This window comes from Thalassophryne amazonica, chromosome 9 (assembly GCF_902500255.1).
Source record: "Thalassophryne amazonica chromosome 9, fThaAma1.1, whole genome shotgun sequence".
NCBI classification, from domain to species: domain Eukaryota; kingdom Metazoa; phylum Chordata; class Actinopteri; order Batrachoidiformes; family Batrachoididae; genus Thalassophryne; species Thalassophryne amazonica.
This window is the reverse complement of record NC_047111.1, coordinates 84,304,422-84,329,289: the sequence shown is the minus strand read 5'-3', so window position 1 is coordinate 84,329,289 and position 24,868 is coordinate 84,304,422. Positions and strand designations below refer to the sequence as shown.

General features: G+C 41.4%; 1 protein-coding gene and 1 long non-coding RNA gene across 2 annotated transcripts in view; both read left to right on the top strand.

The window, feature by feature from the left end:
- Nucleotides 1–10,012: 10,012 nt before the first annotated feature.
- Nucleotides 10,013–24,868, top strand: part of ubash3ba (ubiquitin associated and SH3 domain containing Ba) — a 68,691-nt gene continuing 53,835 nt past the window's right edge. Inside the window, exon 1 of the mRNA XM_034178597.1 lies at nt 10,013–10,530. Within this exon, the coding sequence (XP_034034488.1) occupies nt 10,403–10,530 (128 nt within the window). The 5' untranslated portion in view covers nt 10,013–10,402. The remainder of the gene's footprint in view (nt 10,531–24,868) is intronic.
- Nucleotides 16,525–23,428, top strand: LOC117517545. Its single transcript, XR_004562755.1, has 3 exons — nt 16,525–16,538; nt 17,319–17,320; nt 23,303–23,428. It is a non-coding gene; the product is annotated as an uncharacterized LOC117517545 (long non-coding RNA).

The following is a 24,868-nucleotide window of genomic DNA, read 5'->3' as shown; positions in this document are numbered from 1 at the left end:
TTTTAATATGCTGAAGTGTAACATAATTTCCAAAAAGGTTCAGCTTCCCAAAATCAGATGATGAGCAACATGTACATAATTAAATGAACAAAAGAATTAAACAGCAGTTTTACATTAAACATGTACAGACAATATTAAATGTATCAAGAAATATAATCACACGGACCATTTTAATAATGTAAATGCGTTTTACTCTGGTTTGACTTCTTGTTCGTCTGTCTTGAGGTGATCCTTGTTGCCTTTGCATGATGTGTTGGTTTTGCTCATTCAGTTAAGCTCCAACAGGGACAAACATTTTTGACAATGTTTATTGAGAAACTGTTGGCAGGACTAAATTTAGTGTGCGTTAACTAGTCAATCAATCAATCAATCAATCAATTTTTTTTATATAGCGCCAAATCACAACAAACAGTTGCCCCAAGGCGCTTTATATTGTAAGGCAAGGCCATACAATAATTATGTAAAACCCCAACGGTCAAAACGACCCCCTGTGAGCAAGCACTTGGCTACAGTGGGAAGGAAAAACTCCCTTTTAACAGGAAGAAACCTCCAGCAGAACCAGGCTCAGGGAGGGGCAGTCTTCTGCTGGGACTGGTTGGGGCTGAGGGAGAGAACCAGGAAAAAGACATGCTGTGGAGGGGAGCAGAGATCGATCACTAATGATTAAATGCAGAGTGGTGCATACAGAGCAAAAAGAGAAAGAAACAGTGCATCATGGGAACCCCCCAGCAGTCTACGTCTATAGCAGCATAACTAAGGGATGGTTCAGGGTCACCTGATCCAGCCCTAACTATAAGCTTTAGCAAAAAGGAAAGTTTTAAGCCTAATCTTAAAAGTAGAGAGGGTGTCTGTCTCCCTGATCTGAATTGGGAGCTGGTTCCACAGGAGAGGAGCCTGAAAGCTGAAGGCTCTGCCTCCCATTCTACTCTTACAAACCCTAGGAACTACAAGTAAGCCTGCAGTCTGAGAGCGAAGCGCTCTATTGGGGTGATATGGTACTACGAGGTCCCTAAGATAAGATGGGACCTGATTATTCAAAACCTTATAAGTAAGAAGAAGAATTTTAAATTCTATTCTAGAATTAACAGGAAGCCAATGAAGAGAGGCCAATATAGGTGAGATATGCTCTCTCCTTCTAGTCCCCGTCAGTACTCTAGCTGCAGCATTTTGAATTAACTGAAGGCTTTTTAGGGAACTTTTAGGACAACCTGATAATAATGAATTACAATAGTCCAGCCTAGAGGAAATAAATGCATGAATTAGTTTTTCAGCATCACTCTGAGACAAGACCTTTCTGATTTTAGAGATATTGCGTAAATGCAAAAAAGCAGTCCTACATATTTGTTTAATATGCGCTTTGAATGACATATCCTGATCAAAATGACTCCAAGATTTCTCACAGTATTACTAGAGGTCAGGGTAATGCCATCCAGAGTAAGGATCTGGTTAGACACCATGTTTCTAAGATTTGTGGGGCCAAGTACAATAACTTCAGTTTTATCTGAGTTTAAAAGCAGGAAATTAGAGGTCATCCATGTCTTTATGTCTGTAAGACAATCCTGCAGTTTAGCTAATTAGTGTGTGTCCTCTGGCTTCATGGATAGATAAAGCTGGGTATCATCTGCGTAACAATGAAAATTTAAGCAATACCGTCTAATAATACTGCCTAAGGGAAGCATATATAAAGTGAATAAAATTGGTCCTAGCACAGAACCTTGTGGAACTCCATAATTAACTTTAGTCTGTGAAGAAGATTCCCCATTTACATGAACAAATTGTAATCTATTAGACAAATATGATTCAAACCACCGCAGCGCAGTGCCTTTAATACCTATGGCATGCTCTAATCTCTGTAATAAAATTTTATGGTCAACAGTATCAAAAGCAGCACTGAGGTCTAACAGAACAAGCACAGAGATGAGTCCACTGTCCAAGGCCATAAGAAGATCATTTGTAACCTTCACTAATGCTGTTTCTGTACTATGATGAATTCTAAAACCTGACTGAAACTCTTCAAATAGACCATTCCTCTGCAGATGATCAGTTAGCTATTTTACAACTACCCTTTCAAGAATTTTTGAGAGAAAAGGAAGGTTGGAGATTGGCCTATAATTAGCTAAGATAGCTGGGTCAAGTGATGGCTTTTTAAGTAATGGTTTAATTACTGCCACCTTAAAAGCCTGTGGTACATAGCCAACTAACAAAGATAGATTGATCATATTTAAGATCGAAGCATTAAATAATGGTAGGGCTTCCTTGAGCAGCCTGGTAGGAATGGGGTCTAATAAACATGTTGATGGTTTGGATGAAGTAACTAATGAAAATAACTCAGACAGAACAATCGGAGAGAAAGAGTCTAACCAAATACCGGCATCACTGAAAGCAGCCAAAGATAACGATACGTCTTTGGGATGGTTATGAGTAATTTTTTCTCTAATAGTTAAAATTTTGTTAGCAAAGAAAGTCATGAAGTCATTACTAGTTAAAGTTAATGGAATACTCAGCTCAATAGAGCTCTGACTCTTTGTCAGCCTGGCTACAGTGCTGAAAAGAAACCTGGGGTTGTTCTTATTTTCTTCAATTAGTGATGAGTAGAAAGATGTCCTAGCTTTACGGAGGGCTTTTTTATAGAGCAACAGACTCTTTTTCCAGGCTAAGTGAAGATCTTCTAAATTAGTGAGACGCCATTTCCTCTCCAACTTACGGGTTATCTGCTTTAAGCTACGAGTTTGTGAGTTATACCACGGAGTCAGGCACTTCTGATTTAAAGCTCTCTTTTCAGAGGAGCTACAGCATCCAAAGTTGTCTTCAATGAGGATGTAAAACTATTGACGAGATACTCTATCTCACTTACAGAGTTTAGGTAGCTACTCTGCACTGTGTTGGTATATGGCATTAGAGAACATAAAGAAGGAATCATATCCTTAAACCTAGTTACAGCGCTTTCTGAAAGACTTCTAGTGTAATGAAACTTATTCCCCACTGCTGGGTAGTCCATCAGAGTAAATGTAAATGTTATTAAGAAATGATCAGACGAAGGGAGTTTTCAGGGAATACTGTTAAGTCTTCTATTTCCATACCATAAGTCAGAACAAGATCTAAGACATGATTAAAGTGGTGGGTGGACTCATTTACTTTTTGAGCAAAGCCAATAGAGTCTAATAATAGATTAAATGCAGTGTTGAGGCTGTCATTCTCAGCATCTGTGTGGATGTTAAAATCGCCCACTATAATTATCTTATCTGAGCTAAGCACTAAGTCAGACAAAAGGTCTGAAAATTCACAGAGAAACTCACAGTAACGACCAGGTGGACGATAGATAATAACAAATAAAACTGTTTTTTGGGACTTCCAATTTGGATGGACAAGACTAAGAGACAAGCTTTCAAATGAATTAAAGCTCTGTCTGGGTTTTTGATTAATTAATAAGCTGGAATGGAAGATTGCTGCTAATCCTCCGCCCCGGCCCGTGCTACGAGCATTCTGACAGTTAGTGTGACTCGGGGGTGTTGACTCATTTAAACTAACATATTCATCCTGCTGTAACCAGGTTTCTGTTAGGCAGAATAAATCAATATGTTGATCAATTATTATATCATTTACCAACAGGGACTTAGAAGAGAGAGACCTAATGTTTAATAGACCACATTTAACTGTTTTAGTCTGTGGTGCAGTTGAAGGTGCTATATTATTTTTTCTTTTTGAATTTTTATGCTTAAATAGATTTTTGCTGGTTATTGGTGGTCTGGGAGCAGGCACCGTCTCTACGGGGATGGGGTAATGAGGGGATGGCAGGGGGAGAGAAGCTGCAGAGAGGTGTGTAAGACTACAACTCTGCTTCCTGGTCCCAACCCTGGATAGTCACGGTTTGGAGGATTTAAGAAAATTGGCCAGATTTCTAGAAATGAGAGCTGCTCCATCCAAAGTGGGATGGATGCCGTCTCTCCTAACAAGACCAGGTTTTCCCCAGAAGCTTTGCCAATTATCTATGAAGCCCACCTCATTTTTTGGACACCACTCAGACAGCCAGCAATTCAAGGAGAACATGCGGCTAAACATGTCACTCCCGGTCCGATTGGGGAGGGGCCCAGAGAAAACTACAGAGTCCGACATTGTTTTTGCAAAGTTACACACCGATTTAATGTTAATTTTAGTGACCTCCGATTGGCGTAACCGGGTGTCATTACTGCCGACGTGAATTACAATCTTACCAAATTTACGCTTAGTCTTAGCCAGCAGTTTCAAATTTCCTTCAATGTCGCCTGCTCTGGCCCCCGGAAGACAATTGACTATGGTTGCTGGTGTCGCTAACTTCACATTTCTCAAAACAGAGTTGCCAATAACCAGAGTTTGATCCTCGGCGGGTGTGTCGTCGAGTGGGGAAAAACGGTTAGAGATGTGAACGGGTTGACGGTGTACACGGGGCTTCTGTTTAGGGCTACGCTTCCTCCTCACAGTCACCCAGTCAGCCTGCTTTCCCAGGCTGCTCGGGATCTGCCAGGGGGGAACTAACGGCGGTTAAGCTACCTTGGTCTGCACCGACTACAGGGGCCTGGCTAACTGTAGAATTTTCCACGGTGCGGAGCCGAGTCTCCAATTCGCCCAGCCTGGCCTCCAAAGCTACGAATAAGCTACACTTATTACAAGTACCGTTACTGCTAAAGGAGGCCGAGGAATAACTAAACATTTCACACCCAGAGCAGAAAAGTGCGGGAGAGACAGGAGAAGCCGCCATGCTAAATCGGCTAAGAGCTAGTAGCTACGCTAAGCTAGCGGATTCCTAAAAACACAAAGTGAATAATGTGTAAATAATTTAGAGGTGATTCAGCAGAAGGAGTGCTTTAGTTAAGGCACGTAAAGATTACACTGGGAAACAAATCGTAATCTAGATAACTAGATCAATCTAACTGCGCAGAGTAAACAGCTAACAGATACAGAAAAACACCGCTGTGCTCCGGAACAGGAAGTGATACAATACCGCAGTGAGAGCCAACCACCAGTAGAGGCCTAAACAGGCGCCTCTCAGTCTGCTAATGTTTTTCAAGCTAATCTGCTAATGAAAGTTAGTTTAGCTAATTGGGGGGAGGGGGTGATGGTCTAGTGCAGTGATTCTCAACCGGGGTGCTGCGGCACCCTAGGGTGCCGTGATCAATCGTCAGGGGTGTCGTGGGTATTTTTCATATTCGCGATTATTTTTCATATTCGCGATTACCGTGAATTATTTATTTTATCCACAAAGCATAAAACGACTCAGAATCTGACGTCATTGTGCTGCAGCCTCGCTCTCGTCTTAAGGCGGAACAATAACAAGGAGGCTGACGGCCGATTAAAACAGTGCCGTCTCCTTCAAAAGCCGTCTAAAATGCGGAGCTGTCGGTGTGTGTGTCTGTGCCTGTGTGTGCACGCGCGCGGAGTTAACAGGCTGCAGACTGCGAGGGAGGGGGTGGGTCAGGGAGGGGAGGGGGTGAGTGAGGGAGGGGAGGGGGTGGGTCAGGGAGGGGATGGGTGAGGGAGATTCCTGAATGCAGGCGCGACACGTTCAGTGCGCAGCGAGCGCGGAGCAGAGAGGATTTTAAATGGAGTGAACATGTTAACAAAACGAAAACGTGAAGCTGCTTTTACTTCTCTCTGAACTTTCTCTAAAGGTGTGATTCTGCCGTTACCGTCCTGTTCACACCATGTGCGCGTCGTATGCTGAATTTATGAGATCATGAGATGAAATAAACGGTCAAATATCTTTAAAAACATATTTAAAAAATGAGAATATATGAATGAACTGAGATACACACACACACAAAAAAAAATGTTCAGACGCACAGATCACAAAAAGCAGGTGAGAACTCTGAACTTTAACAGCTGTTATTTTCCAAAGGTATTTATTTGTTCAGTCTTGAGCTTAATGTAGTGTTTAAGCACAAAACGTGACTGATGAGGAGAAACAATTTCAGAAATGCAACAGAAACAACCACAAATCAGAAAAAGTTGGGACTGTATGTAAAATGAAGATAAAAATAAAATGTTGCACCATTCCCAGTTTCTCCACTCACAGAAGCCAAACGTTCTTCCAGAGTTGTGTAATTATACTACAATAGTAGAATATAAAGAAGGGGAAAAAAAAGAAAAAAAAAATAGGCAATATATTCGTCAATCGCAATTGTTTGTCTGACAGTTAATCGTCTCCAGAAATTTCTAATCGTGACAGCCCTACTTGAGATCAGAGCGCAAAATGCTTGAGGATTTTCGAAATGCAATGTTTTCTGTATCGATTTTCTATTGCGATAATTGGGTTTTGCGCAAAACCAGAGGTAATAGCATTATAATATTATTTTAGTTGGTGGTGTGCCGCAGGATTTTGTAAATATAAAAAGGGTGCCGCGACTCAAAAAAGGTTGAAAAACACTGGTCTAGTGGTTAAACGTTGGGCTTGAGACCAGAGGCTCCTCGGTTCAAATCCCAGCCTGACTGAAAAATCACTAAGGGCCCTTGGGCAAGGTCCTTAATCCCCCAGTTGCTCCCAGTGTGTAGTGGGCACCTTGCATGGCAGCAGCCTGACATCGAGGTGAATGTGAGGCATTGATATGTAAAGTGCTTTGAGCGTCTGTTGCAGATGGAAAAGCGCTATATACAGTTGTATCTAAAAGTTTGGGCACCCCTGATGATTTCCGTGCTTTTCCTTTCTAAATCATTGGTTGTTTGGATCAGCAATTTCAGTTGTATATCATAGAGCAGAGAAACAGTGATATTTGAGAAGTGAAATGAAGTTTACAGGATTTACAGAAAGTGTGCAATAATTCTTTAAACAAAATTAGGCAGGTGCATAAATTTGGGCACCCCAACAGAAAAAATACATCAGTGTTTAGTAGATCCTCTTTTTGCAGAAATAACAGCCTCTAAATGCTTCCTATAGCTTCCAATGAGAGTCTGGATTCTGGTTGAAGGTATTTTTGACCATTCGTCTTTACAAAACATCTCAGGTTTGTTGGTTTCTGAGCATGGACAGCCCGCTTAAAATCACACCACAGATTTTCAATAATATTCAGGTCTGGGGACTGAGATGGCCATTCCAGAACGTTGTACTTGTTCCTCTGCAAGAATGCCTTAGTAGATTTTGAGCAGTGTTTAGGGTCGTCTTGTTGAAAGATCCGGTCCCGGCGCAACTTCAGCTTTGTCACTGATTCATGAACATTGTTCTCAAGAATCTGCTGATATTGACTGGAATCCATGTGACCCTTAACTTGAACAAGATTCCCAGTACCTGCACTGGCCACACAGCCCCACAGCATGATGGAACCACCTCCAAATTTTAATTTAAGTAGCAAGTGTTTTCTTGGAATGCTGTGTTCTTTTTCAGCCTTGCATACCGCCCCTTATGTTCAAATAACTCAATTTTAGTTTCATCAGTCCACAGCACCTTATTCCAAAATGAAGCTGGCTTGTCCAAATGTACTTTAGCATAACTCAAGTGACTCTGTTTGTGGTGTGTACACAGAAAAGTCTTCCTCTGCAGTACACCGTCATACAGCATATCTTTGTTCAAAGTGTGCTGTACAGTTGAACGATGCACAAACACTATCTACAGCAAGATCATGTTGCAGGTCTGTGGGTTGACTGACTGTTCTCACCATCCTTTGCTTCAGCTTATGAGATTTTTCTAGGCCTGCCACTTCAGGCCTTAACTAGTACTGTGCCTGTGGTCTTCCATTTCCTCACTATGTTCCTCACAGTGGAAAGTGACAGCTGAAATCTCTGAGATAGCTTTTTATATCCTTCCCCAAAACCATGTTGAACAATCTGTTTTCAGGTCTTTTGAGAGTTGTTTAGAGGCTCCCATGTTGCCACTCATTAGAAGAGATGCAAAGAGAGGGGACATTTGCAAATGGCCACCTTCAAATACCCTTTCTCATGATTGGCTTCACCTGTGTAAGGAGGTCAAGGGTCAGTGAGCTTACCAAACCAATTTTGTGTTCCAATAATTAATGCTAAATGTATTCAAATCAATAAAATGACAATTTATGCACCTGCCTAATTTTGTTTAAATAATTATTGCACACGTTCTGTAAATACTAGAAACTTCATTCCACTCCTCAAATATCAGTGTGTTTGTCCGCTATATATTTAACTGAAATTTCTGATCCAGACAACCAATGATTTATAAAGGAAAATCATGAAATTTATCAGGGATGTCCAACCTTTTGCATACAACTGTAAATGCAGTCCATTTACCTTTCTAATTAGCTGAACTGTGCCTACCGCTGCTCAGCTGTCATACCTTACACCTCAATGTTCACTTTGGAAACAAGTTTGCTGATGATATATTTAACTCTTTTTATGGGATTAGTGATGCATATAAAGCATCGTGTGGCCTGTTGAGTCTGTTAAATTAGTTTTATAAACCCTACAAGTGAGAAAAAGACAAGTTCTAGGTCGGGCAACTAATGTTTCCCTTTGCTGGGATATAGTAGTGCTACACATCACACACAAAAAGGTTGAAATACGACATCCTAAGTGATGTATAAAGTTAGTGAATACGCACACACAATATCATCTTCAACCACTCAGTCCAATTAAGGGTTGCAGGGGGCTGGAGCCTATCCCAGCAGTCATAATGCGTGAGGCAGGTACACCCTGGGCACGACACCAGTCTTATCACAGGGCCACATATAGACAAACGCATTTGCACCTGCACGCACACCTACAGACAATTTAATGTTTCCAATCCACCTAACCTGCGTATCTTTGGATGTGGGAGGAAGCTGGAGCACCCTGAGAGAACCCACACAAACACAGGGAGAACACGCAAACTCCACACAGAAAGGCCACAGGTGGGAATCGAACCCATGACCTTTTTGCTGTGAGTCAACAGTGCTAACCACTATTCCACCGTGCTACCTTTAGTGAATAAGTAATATTATGGCCTTTGTTGAAATGTTTAAAATAATTATCACACATGAAGTGGCACTCAGATTCTGTTTTAATGTTCTCTGGAAATACTTGGGTTGCATTTTTAAAAGTGAAAGTCCTGTGATGTAAATTTATGTCACCTGTTAGGTTAAATATTGAAATTGGGGAAAATGCTGGCTTTCATCATTGCCTGGCTGACAGATTTTGCCTGTTAGAGTTTAGTGCTGGTGCCTCAGTCATTGTTCAATAAAGTTGTTTTGTTGAAATCTGTCACACTTTTGTCTTAATTTTCACAATGACACATTAGAAGAAGCCTGTCTGCTGCTGTTTTTCTTTATGTATTACGGAAAACAATTCTGTGCTAGTTCACTCACACACATCTTCAACCGCTTAGTCAAGATCAGGTCGTGGGGGCCTGTCCCAGCAGTGGTAGGGCGTGAGGCAGGGTACACCCTGGACAGGACGCCAGTCTATTGCAGGGCCACATGATATAGACGGACACAGACACATGCACACACGCCCACAGACAATTTAATGTTTCCAGTTCACCTATCCTGCATATTTTTGGATGTGGACAGAAGCTGGAACACCTGGAGTTGTCATTTGTTTTTGTTTAAGTGTAACGTATTAGGTTAAATTTGTCTTTGGGATGATGGACTAATGGACAAGCCTCTTAAAGCCTTATCTTGAGAAAAGAAAAAACCACGAGTGAGCACCAATGGACTTATGGAGACTGCTGCAGTGCCGATGGATTGTCCACTGCAAGGCAGAACCCAGGTCCAAACATGAGGCAGCTCATGTAGATGCGCACCTGGAAGGTACTTTATTTTGGCAAAGATTGTAACCTGAATGTGATTATAAATAATTCGTGTTTTGATGTGCAGTTGTTGCTGTAAAGCACTTTGTAGTATGACCTGAAATACTGTACATACAAGGTAGTAAATAAGACAGAATTGTATTTTCAGCAATTTAATGAAACTAGCACTAGTGTTGATTACACCTCGTGCATGTTTCCAAACTTTTGTGTCTGGTAACTGATGTCAGAGTGCCACACGCTTCGGTGCGCACTGCGCATGCGCAGAGTGTCGACGCCCACTGCACTGCCGTCAACAGGAAGTGTGAGCGAATTTTTTCCAAGTGGCTTGTTTCGACCTCACGCTACATCAGCCGACGATTTTAATTTGAGATTGCGGTTGCAGTTTCAGCATGTTGTCTAGCCTGTACGGGTGCGGCTGTACATTTCGGACACGTCCGAGACTTTGTCCCAGTGAGCGGCTGTTGTCCCTTTAAAAACGGAGCCGCGTGCTCGCCTCTCGCGCTCCATTTATAAAACATCGAGGCGCAGCTGCTTCAGTGTAGCGGGCGGAATGAACCGGACATGTCGCTCTGGTTCCGGACTTCGCCGTCTAGTCGTGTGTGTTCTTCCGCTGAGACATGGCTGAACCCGGGCGTTACTGGTAAATAAGTGAAAGTAGATGAGAGGATGATGGAGCGCTGAGTCATGGCAGCTAAGGAGGACTTGTACGCCAAAGTGACCCCGCGCAGGCAGCGCCACAGCCGGGCCGGCACCGTCAGACACGGGTCAACCCTGGACGTGCTGCTCTCTATGGGCTTCCCCAAAACCAGGGCGTGAGTACACACCCGTCCCAGCTTCAAGTTTACTGTCACTCATCTGGCTTTCAGCATCTCTGTTTTGATTTGCTGCATCAGCCCAAGTCGGGAACGTTTTCACCGGTATATTGTTTTTTTCCCAGCAGGATAACTCAAAAAGTAAGGAATAGATTTAAATTAAAATTGGTGAGCAGATAGATAATGTTCTAGAAAATAAGTGCTTCAGTTTTGCAGGTGATATCTAGAAAATGTTTGGCATGTAGTAACATTTAAGTAAAAAAAAAAAAAAAAAGTTGAGAGGATGTTGATTAAATCAGTTTAAATACAGTCAGTTGCCCAGTTCTGGATCACCTTTTTTGAAAGTCCTGTTATATGGAGCCATAATGCAACTGAATGTCCTTTTATTGTGTATTCTTGTATTGGGTATTTAGATGTTATCTACCTGAAGAAGTCTGGATGGGGTAGCCCTTCTACTTGAAGTGTGAAGCCACATTATGTGTGGTGCAAATATTTGCTGGAAATGGATCACTTTGCCCGTTCTGGATCACCACACTGTGTGTCACTTTTGGGGCATTCCTGGCATCTGGCTGAAGCCCTTCTAATGCAGAATGATACACACTGTGCCTGAGAATGTTTTGAACACAAAATGATATAAATTATACTCATTAAATGAGAATTTACTTAGTATCGAAAAGGCACTGTTATACGTTTTATGAGCAAAAAAAAATGAAGTGTGGAGGTGAGATTTCTCCCGAATTAAAAAGTAAAAGCCCCCACATTCATGCCCATTTGTGATGTTGAGATGACCCCCAAAGTACACAAGGCTCATAAGTACTGACACGAGGCTGCTGCTTCAGTGATCCACAACCGGCAAATCGGAGATAAATACGTGCAGCAATTAAACAAGAAGACATAACACACTGACATTTTCTACCCAAGTAAGTATTTTCCCACTCTAGAACCAAAAACACAGAATGGCTAACTCACCTTTGCTATGTCTTAGAGATCGTTACTTTCAAACTTGCAGGAATGAGTGAGTCAGAAAACGCGCGCACACCACAGACACCAGATGTTTTGAGTCTTCTGCTGATCACATGGATGGCTGGATCCGGTCAAGCTTGTGGTCGTTTGTAGACAAAACATCAGTCTTTCCATTGGTACCAAGTATTATCTTATTCGCGCTGATTATGAGAAATGGCAGCGCAAATACTACAGCAGTGATCCGGAACTGGGCAAGTGATTGTATCTGACGACAGATATCTCCATGCGCAGTTACTGTTGCAATCATCATCCTATCAAGACTGGCAGTGGACTTTGACCCAAAAGTATGGATAGAGGTTTGAGGTCTTTTTACAAAGACAATTCGCGTGATGTTTCTAATCCATCAAAGGGTTCAGCAACATCCCCAAGTATTTAAACTGATCTACTACTTCCAGTGTTTCATCATACATTTTAACCTTCAGTGTTTTGTTTTTGTGGTCTATCTTTTGCTTGTTCCTAAACACCATGCATTTGGTCTGTTTTGCATTTTGGGTTAGTCTGCTGAGGTGACGCCAGTGGCTAACAGCTTTACGAACAGCTGTTAGATTGCTTTGAATATCCATTGTACATTTCCAGACACCAGTAAAGCCTTTCCATCAGCATCTTGTATTTAACAACACTAGGAAGATAATTTACATAAAGTGTTAAAAGAAGGGGTTCAAGGATTGATTCCTGAGGGATGCCATAGTCAATAGGAAGTGTGCCAGATATGGTCCCACCAACAGTGACATTCTGGTTGCGGCCCACGTCATAATCTTTGAAGCCAGAGGTATTCAACCTCCTGCATGCCAGTGGCAAAAAGCTTTTGAACCAAGATTTGGGGGTTTACAGTATCAAATGCTTTCTTTAAACCCTAGTAAATTGTACAACAACATTTTTGTGCTGCATCTGATTCATAAAAAAATCATAATCAGTAACATCCACAAGACCAGTTTCAGGAGAGTACCTAGGTCTGAAACCAGATTGACTGATTTAAAATGTGTTCCAATATGTGATAATACAATTGGTTTTCTGAATGTACATACACTCTCTGAGTGCCTTCCAGTTTCTGTAATAAACCTGTGACACAGTAGAGGCCAATCAATATTGGTTTTAAGTCTTTTAGTAACATAGGTTTCTGAGTTATTTTTTGCCAACATTAAACTTATTTTACCAAATAAATGGTGCATTAAAACATTTTGGTTGTTGAAATGGCATCATTATATTGATCTGACACCTGTTCTTTAAAAAAAAAAAAATCCAGCTTTGGCTAGCAGCCAAGGGCCAATAATCAACCTTATTACACATACTCTGATTGGTTCATTTCTGGTCTGATGTTTTCCTATATCAGACCGTTACCATGACAGTTGGTCCAGATCACGGATCAGATTTGCGACTTTCTTTGCAATTTTCACCTCGCGAAATAAACAATAAGCGAGCAAAGAAAATGGAGGAATTAACAGCAAAAGAGCTCAAAGTAGCCGTGCAAAATGAAATGAAGACAAGATAAAAACACAGCTCCAGTCAAGAAAAGATTGAAAACTTCGTTACAAACCACAAAGCTAAAAATGTAATTAGAAAAACCAAGTCAGACATGAATATACTCCATAAATATCTAAACGGCATTGGAAAAAAACACAGATTGTAAGCTTACCAGCTAACAACTGGACTGTCTGTTAGCAAGTTCTTCACAGAGGCTACGAGCCCAAAACCACACAGTAAATTTTGCTGAGTAAAATATACTCTGCCAGGATAACATTTGGTCCCAGTCTAAATAGAGTAAAAGACACTCTGTTATAGAGTGAAATCTGCTCTACAGTCTTGTCAAATCAAGTGTTTCTACTCCAGTAAGAGTTGATTTTACAGTGATAGAGTATATTTAACTCTATTTGGACTGTGACCAAATGTTATCCCAGAAGAGTAAATTTTACTCTGCAAAATTTACTGTGCATCAGTAACTTTCATATTCGGGTGATACCAGAAGGGGGTGTGTGTGTGTGTGTGTGTGTGTGTATGCATATATATATATATATGTGTGTATATTCAAAATGCTGCTGCCAGACCTTTGACAGAAAGCAGAAAGTTCAACCACATTGCACCCATTTTAGCATCTCTTCACTGGCTTCCTGTCCTTGTGAGAACAGATTTTACGCTTCTGCTACTAACCTATAAAATTATTCACGGACTGGCACCTCCCTACTTAGCTGACCTAGTTAAACCGTAAGTACCGGCCTGGGCTCTGTGTTCTCAGGGTGCAGGACTACTTTGTGTCCCTAGGGTGAATAAAAAGTCTGCGGGTCATAAGAGCTTTCTCTGATCGTGCCCCTATTCTGTGGAACGATCTCCCTGCCTCAATAAAACAGATTCTGTAGAGAATTTCAAGTCCAGACTTAAGACGCACTTATTTTCTCTTTCGTATGGCTAGCATACTGGCATAGTGTGTTACTGTGCTTTTTAATCTTGTCATTCATTTTATTATGTTGCGTTTACACATAAGCAAGATGTTACGAATGTCACTTTTCTGTCATTCTTGACACATTCCTGACATTCTTAATGTGACTTAACACATCTGAAAAGGTTTCTTAATAGTGCGTGTTGGTGCGTGATATTCGTGATTTTCGTGGAGCATGTTTTTGCCTGTCAACAAATCTTCCACGAATGTCACGCACCACCCTCATTTTGTCTCACGTCGTGGAGGACGCAACTGAACGTGTTGCTCCGTCTTGATGAATAGTGATCCTTAATAGAACATAACTGCGTTCGTTGTGGTTCCTGTGATGGTTCTTGGAGCCCAAACTGTCACGCGTTATGAAGTGACACAGAAACTGTCAAGTTTTGACACGACTTGTAACGCAGTGTCACATTTCACTCTGCGCACGACAGATGACTATTTTCTGTCACGTGTGCACAATTAAACCCAGTTCCACAGCATTCAGTTCGATGCAGTATGCTGAAGAGGAAAAGTGATGCGAAGTCAGCCAAGTGTCGTTCCACAGTTCCTGCTGAAGGTCCTCAGGACGCTCCTGCAGGTGTTCCACCTACTGCATGTGCCTGATGTTTGGGAAAACGAGCGAGATGAGAGCTGCGTGAAATCACACATCTGGCTCATGTCTCTTCCCCCTCTCTGTGCCACTCCATGGCACAGAGCCCAAATAAGTACGCAATCACAAAGTTCTGCTGTGGATTAATATAGATTTTGAGGAGAAAACTGGAGCGACCTGAATTGTTCAGCATCTGATGATTGGATGAATATGGGAGTGTGTGTGGAGACAATTTGCCTCATTCACACCGTGACAGAACTTAATGATGCGCTGTTGTGCACAACAACGCGGAACGTTATTCTTGACTGTGCGTAATGCTTCCTGATAATTCTCCAGCAGCCATTAATCGTAACAGGTTGCAGCAGTTCCTGAAGACACCTGATGCCTCTGCCCCGAATCATCACATTCGTGATCAGTGGCCAAGAATGTCTACTTTGTGGTATTCATGACTTGCTGTCGTTATGTGTAAATGCAGCATTAGGAAACGGAGCGTGCTGTGGCCTAAACTTTTAGATTCTGGGTCTTTTGCTGAGGCTTGGGGCTAGTGGCCGGCGATCACCTTGGTATTTCTTTTATTTTTCTTGTTGCTTAGTGCTGACGAATTGTACTGTATTTGTTGTCTTTCTGATGTCTGATTTTTATTGGTGTGAAGTGCCTTGTGGGGACTTTGTTGTGATTTGGTGCTATATAAATAAATGAAATGAATATATAATTAGCCATATAATAAACATTATTAACCGAGCAAGTGAGTGATGTATAAAGTTAGTGAATGCAGCTAATCTTAGCAGACTGCAGCATATCATCCACGCAGCAGAGAAGGTGATCGACTCCAATCTGCCATCCCTCCAGGACCTGTACACTTCGAGCAAGTAAGATAGTGGCCGATCCCTCTCACGCAGGACACAAACTTTTTGTCACTGTCCCCTCTGGCAGATGGCTGAGGTCCATCAGGACTAAAACCTCAAGACAGAAAAACAGCTTCTTTCCGTCTGCAGCTAGACTTATAAATAATACCCTGCACCCCCCCCCCCCCCCCAACACACACACACACACACACACACACACACACACACACAAAGCACAGATTGGTCAACCCTGTACTGCTCAGCCCCATTCCACTATATAGTGGAATGGTGGAAATACGTTTTCTGACAGTAAGCTTAGCTTTGCCCATTTGTCTATTTGACTTCTTTACTTCTTACAGAAGTATTTTTGTTTCCTTTTCTTGTTATTGTTGTTTATGCACCAATGACACCAGATCGTATTCCTTGTATGTGACAACTTACTTGTCACTAAATTTGATTCTGATTAATAACAGAAGTAATATTACAGCCTTTGTTGACATCTCTTAAGTAAGAACTACCACACATGAAGTGACACTCATTTAGTTTCTTTTATTTTGTCTTCTGGAAATACTCAGGATGCGTTTTCAAAGCAGAAGTGCTGTGATGTAAGTTTATATATAACCTGTTAAGTTAAATATTTAAATTGGGGGGGGGGAATGCTGGTTTTCATTGTCTGACACAGACATTGCCTTTTAGAGTTTAGTGCTGATGACTCGGTGATCGTTCAATAATGTTGTTTTGTTGTAATCAGCTGCGCTTATTTATGCACACAAACAAGTAAATTATCAACACAAAATAAGTTGCAGAAACATTTATTCTTGACTTATTCTGATGGCAATTGCAAAATTCTGGCAGAATGTGATGTACAAATACATACGAGGTCTTTTAAAAACTATCCTACCTTTTTATTTTTTTAAAAAACTATATGGATCGTGCAATTACACCAATCATGCTTGAACCCTCGTGCGCATGCGTGATTTTTTTCACGCGTGTCGGTGACGTCATTTCCCTGTGGGCAGGCCTTGAGTGAGATGTGGTCCCGCCCTCTCGACTGAATTCCTTTGTTTCACACGCTGCTCGAGACGGCGCGCGTTGCTTTATCAAAATTTTTTCTGGTCCTGTGAGGAATATCCGAGTGGACACTATTCGAGAAATTAAGCTGGTTTTCAGTGAAAAGTTTAACGGCTGATGAGAGATTATGGGGTGTTTCTGTCGCTGTAAGGACTTCCCATGCAGCGGGACGTCGTGCAGCGCTTCCAGGCGCCATCGTCGGCCCGTTTCGACCTGAAAACATCCTAATTTAAGGCTTAATTCACCCAGGACGTCGTGAGAGAACAGAGAAGATTCAGAAGAGGCCGGCATGAGCACTTTATGCGGACATTCCACTGTTTAAGGACATTTTTTAATGAAAGACGTGCGGGCAAATTCGCCGAGTCGTTTCCGTGACGACTCGGCGAATCTGTGTGCGCCGCGACAGGAAAAACACCTCCGTGTTGAAAACCATTTGTAAAATTCAGGCGGCTTTTGATGGCTTTCATCAAGTGAGTAACTGAGAAATTGTTTAACAGCTTGGGCATGTTCCAATTTGCCCGTTAAGGTTTCCAACGGAGGTGTTTTTCCTGTCGCGACCCCCCGCGGTCGGGTCCGGCCCGACATGCGACTGCCCGCACGTTCTTTCATTACAAAATGTCCCTTAACAATGGAATGTCTGAATAAACTCCTCATGCCGACTTCTTCTGAAAGTTCTCTGTTCTCTGACGACTTACTGGGTCAACAGAGCCTGAAATGTGGAAGTTTTCAACTTGAAACGGCGAGACGCTGCCGCCTTGAAGCGCAGATCGCCGTCAGGCGCCGTGGGCCGTCCTTACGGCGACACTACCAGACCAAAATCTCTCATCAGCCGTTAAAATTTTTACCGAAAACCAGCTGAATTTATCGAATGGTGTCCACTCAGTTGTGCCTTACAGTTTTGAAAAAATTTTGATCAAATAAAGCAGCAGTCTCTGAGCCACTCCTAAACAATGAAAAAATCGACGAGAGGGTGGGCGACTCCTCACTCAAAGACTGCCCACAGGCGAATGACGTAACCGACAGGCGTAAAAAAAACTCTCGCATGCCCACAAGGGTTCAAGCATGTCTGATGTAATCACACGTGATTCAAATCCATATGGTTTTTGAAAAAAATAATAAGGTCGGATACTTTTCTAATAGAGCTTGTATATGTAGACAATCCAGTCTCAGAGTTCACTTAAGTTCAGTTCACTTAAACCATTGCATTGCCATTGACTTCTTCTATAGTCCAGTTTTGTTGTTTTAATGTAGCTAAGATTGGGGGGAAAAATGAGTAAAATCTTGAAAGCCTTTCCTCTTTCCTTCTTATCCTGTTATGATATCATGATGTTAGAAAAACTCATGCTGTGGAAATGTTTGCAGCAATTCTGGATAAGTCATTTTTGAGTCAGACTCTGCATTGAGCTTGGCTTTTGTGCAAAAGGGTAAAGGTGAATTAAATTCAGATTCTCTGCTACTCAGATATTTTATTTCCAGATGGCTGATGAGGTTTTTCTCTGGAGGATGATTCTGATGACTGTATCAACGTTGCACTAGCAAGAGTAAATCCATGAAAGCGGAAACGAAAATCATAACCTGGCCTGTAGGAGCCAACGAGCAAGATTCATACTGGTTTGGGGGAACATTTAGGCAGAAATACCATTGGGTTTAGTAAACCATTTCAGCACTACCTAAAAATGAATTCTCAAACTGTTTTTAAGAGGTAAACCCAGTCCAAAGTGCAGTTTTAACTTCCTGCCACAGACACAGGATGTCTATCAAAGGCAGCTGCGACTCTGTGTACGCTGGCAGTATCTATTGTGAGTGTATTGGGTCTGTATTCTCATAATCAGACTGTTTTAACTCGGCAAAATGTCTCTGTTCATTGTTTTAAGTTTCACATTACTCCCAAATTTTATAGTTTAAGCTCAATGACTTGTACAGACCCAACATCTACAAAGGCCTTTTTGTGTGACCAGAGCACCACTTCATGCTATGGAAACTGGAGGAGGCAGTGGGTCACATGGCCTGGGAAGGACTTGCTCTTACTCTTTAAAATTAAAGCTACGTAATCAATTGCTTGTTTTAGTATTTGACTCTGTGCAGTTTTTGCTTGTGATGAATTGAACGGTTACATCATAAGAAACAGCCTTAAATTACCTTTTGTAATTATTGTTGGCTAACAGTGGGCGATGTGACCTGAAATTAATTTCACTGTATTTTTCAAATTTTGGATAGTCATAGTATATCATGTTATTACTTTTTTCTATGTTTTGAGCGAAGTATCATGCTCTATCCTTTTTATGTCAAATAAATGCTAAACTCAAAAGGCCTTTGGGTTTTTAAGATGTCATAAAAATCTGCATTTTGTATAACTATAATTTTATTTATTAACCTTTAAATAGGGGATTCATACTATGACATTGCCAGTCTGACCAAAATTTGCATTGCCTGGAAAAAAAAACAAATAAATAGTTTGCCTGAAAGGATAAAATTCAAATGAGCAGACCATCTTGAACTATGGTTGGTAGTGACCCATACAGTCTATGGTAGTGATCAAAGCATCACCATAGATCACATGGGGGCTTCCTTCGACGTTTCAAGGGATGCTGGGAAGCACACGGTGACAGCCAATCAGAGTACAGAGGCATGCTGTTGTCAGCTCACTGCTCATCCTTCCTGACAAAATAAACCAAGATGCTCCAAAACAGCTTATTTTGGTGTAATTCTGTTTCTCATATATTTTAGTAAATAGTAAGTAAATTTCATTTATAATAGTTAACAAGAAATAAACCCTTCTAAATCTAAAAATGCTGTTTTTGAAACCAGATAACACATCTGAAGTGATTTACAAGTCATTTTGCAGATGTTGTCATGCACGCCAGTGTGCATGACGCGAGGTCAAAAGTCGTTGCCGGTAATTTTAAAACCTCATGCACGCGCATGCACACTTCCTCCTGAAGACAGCATGAAAAGGAAAATAAAATTAATTATGGAATTCCTCACAGATAAATATGTTCTCTTCATTAACCCTATTCAGGACTTTAGTGAGCACACTATGGAGAAAGCAATTGCCATGGGGTCCAATAGACCCCAAAAGTCCTGAATAGGGTTAAAATGAGCTGTAATATTGCAACATGATTCAAAAATAAACCTACATTATAATGCTTGGATTTTGGTAGAAACTAAATTTTGTTAGTTTTGTGAAATTTGAAAGGCCCTGCAGCTTTAAGTATTGTATTTTCTGGAGTAGAAGTTGCAGTGTTGTGTGTGTGTGTGTTTTACTAGTTTGGGAGGTCCTGTGACTTATATTCCAGTGTGATTTATATACTTAAATAAAATAATAAATGCCAATAATAAAAAGTAGACTACAACAATGTGAAAAATCTCAAATTAAACAGCTCATAATACAGGAAAAAGATGTGACTTCCACTCCCAAAAAATACAAAATTGAATGCATCAGTGCCCCTTGAGACATGAGAAAGAATGATCTGTTCTCCACACCTGAGCAGGGGTGGTGGGCAAGTGGTTAGTGCACTTGGTTTCAGTGCAGAAGGTTCCCAGTTCAAATCCCACCCCTGCCACATTTCTCCATGTAATGTGGAGTTGAGTCAGGAAGGGTCCGGCCTAAGATGTTTCTGTGGAAACCCTCATAGAATTGTGTGGGAGATGTTAATCTCAAACGCACATGAAAGTGTAAAAGATAATTGTTGTATTTGAGGACAACTTCAACCTGGACCATTTTCAAATCTGCTCCTTCATAGTTTAAGTCTGGATAAGAATCATACTCATACTCGTACTCATACTCCTTTTCAAATGCTTATCCAGGTCATGGGGTCATGCTCCAGCAGGGGACCCCAAAAATTCCCTTTTCTGGGCCACATTGACCACCGCTGACTGGGGGATCCTGAGGTCTTCCCAAGACACTGGAGATATAATCTCTCCACCTAGTCTTGGGTCTTCCCTGGGGTCTCCTCCCAGCTGGACATGCCCAAGGGAGGCACCCAGGGGACATCCTTACCCTATACCCAAACCACCTTATCTAGCTCCTTTCAACGTGAAGGAGCAGCAGCTCTACTCAGATGACAGCGCTTCTCACCCTATCTCTAAGGGAGACACCAGTCACCCTCCATTTCAGCCGTTTGTACCAGCGATCTAATTCTCTTGTTCATGACCCAACCCCTATGACCAGAGATGAGACTAAGAACGAAGATTAACCAGTAGATCGAGAGCTTCGCCCTTTTGACTTGGCTCCCTTATCGTCACAACAGTACAGTAGAGTGAATGCAATACCGCCCCCTGCTGCGCCGATTCTCCGGCCAATCTCATGGTACATTGTTCCCTCGCTTGTGAACAAGACCCTGAGGTACTTGAACGCCTTCATCTGTGGCAAAACCTCATTCCCTACCTGGAGTAAGCAATCCAACAGTTTCCTGTTGACAACCATGGCCTCAGATTTAGAGGTGCTGATCCTCATCCCATCCGCTTCACACTCGGCCACAAACCGATCCAGTGAATGTTGGCGGTCACAGACTGATGAATCCAACAGGACCATATCATCTGCAAAAAGCAGTGATAAGACACTGAGCCTACCAAACTGGAACCCTCCTTCCCCCGACTATGCCTCGATATCCTGTCCATGAATATCACAAACAGGATTGGTGACAAGGCGCACCTCTGGCGGAGGCCAACCCCCACCGGAAAGGAGTCCAACTTACTGCCGAGAACCTGAACACAGCTCTCATTTTGTGATCACAGAGATTGGATGGCCCTGAGAAGGGACCCCCCTCATGCCATACTCCTGCAGCACCTTCCACAGTATCTCAGCACAGCACTTCCCACAGTATTTTTAATTTTGTATTTAACAAATCTGTGGCGATGTGTTTATTTAATGATCATTCAGGTGTGCTGGCAGTGCAAAAGTCTGCTGGTTCACACAAGAGAATCACAGTTTACCAGTAAACTGTGATTCTCTTGTGTGAACCAACAGACTTTTAACTGTTAAGTTGTCTTCATGTAAAAAATAGATTTATAGCCAGTTACATGTATAAGAAAAATAGTTAAGAGGTGTTTTGACTCGTATGTGGAGCTCAGCAGAATGGGAGTGGGGATGGACCTAGATGATCATCAAAGCCGCAGTTCTGATCAGAGATACAGACATGCTGAAATTATTGGTTTCCAGATGAATGGATAATTAGCAGTCATTCTATTTTTTTCACTGGTGTCATGTTTTGTTGATGCCATTAAATATTTCTGACCTCGCTGGGTTCCCTTTAGCATTACAGGAAATTTCTCATGGTGTTGACTGTATTGTGCAATTCATATTGTTGCGCACTATGAAACCTGTGATGATTATCAAGCTAGTGTATTGCTAACCCCTGTTGTCACTTCTTTTTTTGAGGATCCCTCCAATTCTAAGCCCTTTTATACTCTGCAGCAGTGTCTTAGTTCATCATTTCAGATTTAGCATCTCTGTAATTAGATTAGATAGAACATTATTAATCCCTTGGGAAGACTCTCTCAGGGGAAATTGAGGTTCTAGCAGCATTGGACAGTAGTACACAGGGTAAGAGCACACAGAGTGTCAAAAGTAGAAGTAACAAACAATTTGCAAAAAGTAAATACAAATATAAATACCAGAAATACTGTCTTACTGGCTACAACTGCTCCTCTCCTTCCCGTCCTCTGTCTTCCTGTTGCTCCTCCTCCCCCGAGTGAGGAGTTATACAGTCTGATAGTGTGAGGGACAAAGGAGTTTTTCAGTCTGTTGGTCCTGCACTTGGGAAGGAGCAGTCTATGGCTGAAGAGGCCCCTCTGGTTACTGATGACGGTGTGCAGAGGGTGACTGACATTGTCCATAATGTCCAGCAGTTTGTCCAGTGTTCTCTTCTCTGCCACCATCACCAGAGAGTCCAGCTTCATGCCAACTGTAGAGCCGGTCCGCCTGATCAGTTTGTCCAGCCTGGATATGTCGTTCTTGTGGATGTGTTCTAATTGTGTCTAATGAGCTAATGTAGAGAAAACAAGTGGATTGTCATATGTTTGCCAATTTGCTTTGTTAGCAATGCCAGCTTTGTTCACTTAAATTCAGTTGATCTTATGAATTCATAATTAGCCAGAATAATTTGATGGAATTGCCTGCATGCACCTGCAGTTTGATTGTCTGTGGAGGCATGATCACAATGTCAAGAGAAAAAACATAATTGTGAAATGCAAAATAGAAGCAGAGAAATTGTCATAAGAGGAGACGATACAAAGCAAAAAGGTTGGGCTAGGTACGTATGTGCAGACCTTTCTCCCATAGTGTTTTTGTGATGGTTTGTTGGTTATTGTGTTACAGCAGTATTCCACCTAGAAGGAATAATGGAAAAATCAGTTGAAATCGGTCATCGCTTTAGCAGACAGTGGCTTCATTGTATATGAGTATGAATTGTGTGCACAAAAGCACATAGAAGGCTCTTCAGATTTAATTGGGAAGGACTTGATGCTGAGTCACACAGGAATAGCCTCGCATAATCAGACCTTGTTGGGCACCGGTCATGTCATAATCTGAAGCATTTTAGGACTCTGACCATGCAGCAACAGCCCAACTCCGTCTAAACTTTCATCATGGCAGCGCTTCACTTTTTGCTTGTCATCGGAAAAATCGAGGAAATTGTGTTTAGTCCAAAACCAATAAGGGTAAACCCCATAATCATCAATAATGAAATAATCCAACAGGTGGAGTCATATAAATATCTTGGCATAATGATAGATGCCACTATTTTGGAAACATCATATTGACTACATCTGTAAGAAAACCAAACAGAGGATGTATTTTCTCCATCGTTTAAGATCGTTTGGAGCTACACGACAGATGCTCCTACTGTTTTATACTTCTGTTATTCTCTGTGTACTGCAGTGTTGTAATACTGTGTGGTACAGCTGCCTGTCCACTTCTGTAAAATCTGGACTGAAACACTTGTTAAAAAAATTGTTGGTCAGCCTTTAGAGGGTCTGTATGATACCTCTTATCACAACAACACAATAAGGCTGGCAAAAAACATCATCTCTGACACTAACCATGTGCTGATCAGTGAATATGTCCTTCTAACATCTGGACGCCAATACAGTGTTCCACGGTTTAATAAGGTCAGACTGAAACATTCTTTTGTGCATCAGTTGATACTTAAACTAAATAAGGAGCTTAATAGTCAATAGTTTTACATCCTCATTGAAGACAACTTTGGATGCTGTAGCTCCTCTGAAAAAGAGAGCTTTAAATCAGAAGTGTCTGACTCCATGGTATAACTCTCAAACTCGTAGCTTAAAGCAGATAACCCGTAAGTTGGAGAGGAAATGGCGTCTCACTAATTTAGAAGATCTTCACTTAGCCTGGAAAAAGAGTCTGTTGCTCTATAAAAAAGCCCTCCGTAAAGCTAGGACATCTTTCTACTCATCACTAATTGAAGAAAATAAGAACAACCCCAGGTTTCTTTTCAGCACTGTAGCCAGGCTGACAAAGAGTCAGAGCTCTATTGAGCTGAGTATTCCATTAACTTTAACTAGTAATGACTTCATGACTTTCTTTGCTAACAAAATTTTAACTATTAGAGAAAAAATTACTCATAACCATCCCAAAGACGTATCGTTATCTTTGGCTGCTTTCAGTGATGCCGGTATTTGGTTAGACTCTTTCTCTCCGATTGTTCTGTCTGAGTTATTTTCATTAGTTACTTCATCCAAACCATCAACATGTTTATTAGACCCCATTCCTACCAGGCTGCTCAAGGAAGCCCTACCATTATTTAATGCTTCGATCTTAAATATGATCAATCTATCTTTGTTAGTTGGCTATGTACCACAGGCTTTTAAGGTGGCAGTAATTAAACCATTACTTAAAAAGCCATCACTTGACCCAGCTATCTTAGCTAATTATAGGCCAATCTCCAACCTTCCTTTTCTCTCAAAAAGTCTTGAAAGGGTAGTTGTAAAACAGCTAACTGATCATCTGCAGAGGAATGGTCTATTTGAAGAGTTTCAGTCAGGTTTTAGAATTCATCATAGTACAGAAACAGCATTAGTGAAGGTTACAAATGATCTTCTTATGGCCTCGGACAGTGGACTCATCTCTGTGCTTGTTCTGTTAGACCTCAGTGCTGCTTTTGATACTGTTGACCATAAAATTTTATTACAGAGATTAGAGCATGCCATAGGTATTAAAGGCACTGCGCTGCGGTGGTTTGAATCATATTTGTCTAATAGATTACAATTTGTTCATGTAAATGGGGAATCTTCTTCACAGACTAAAGTTAATTATGGAGTTCCACAAGGTTCTGTGCTAGGACCAATTTTATTCACTTTATATATGCTTCCCTTAGGCAGTATTATTAGACGGTATTGCTTAAATTTTCATTGTTA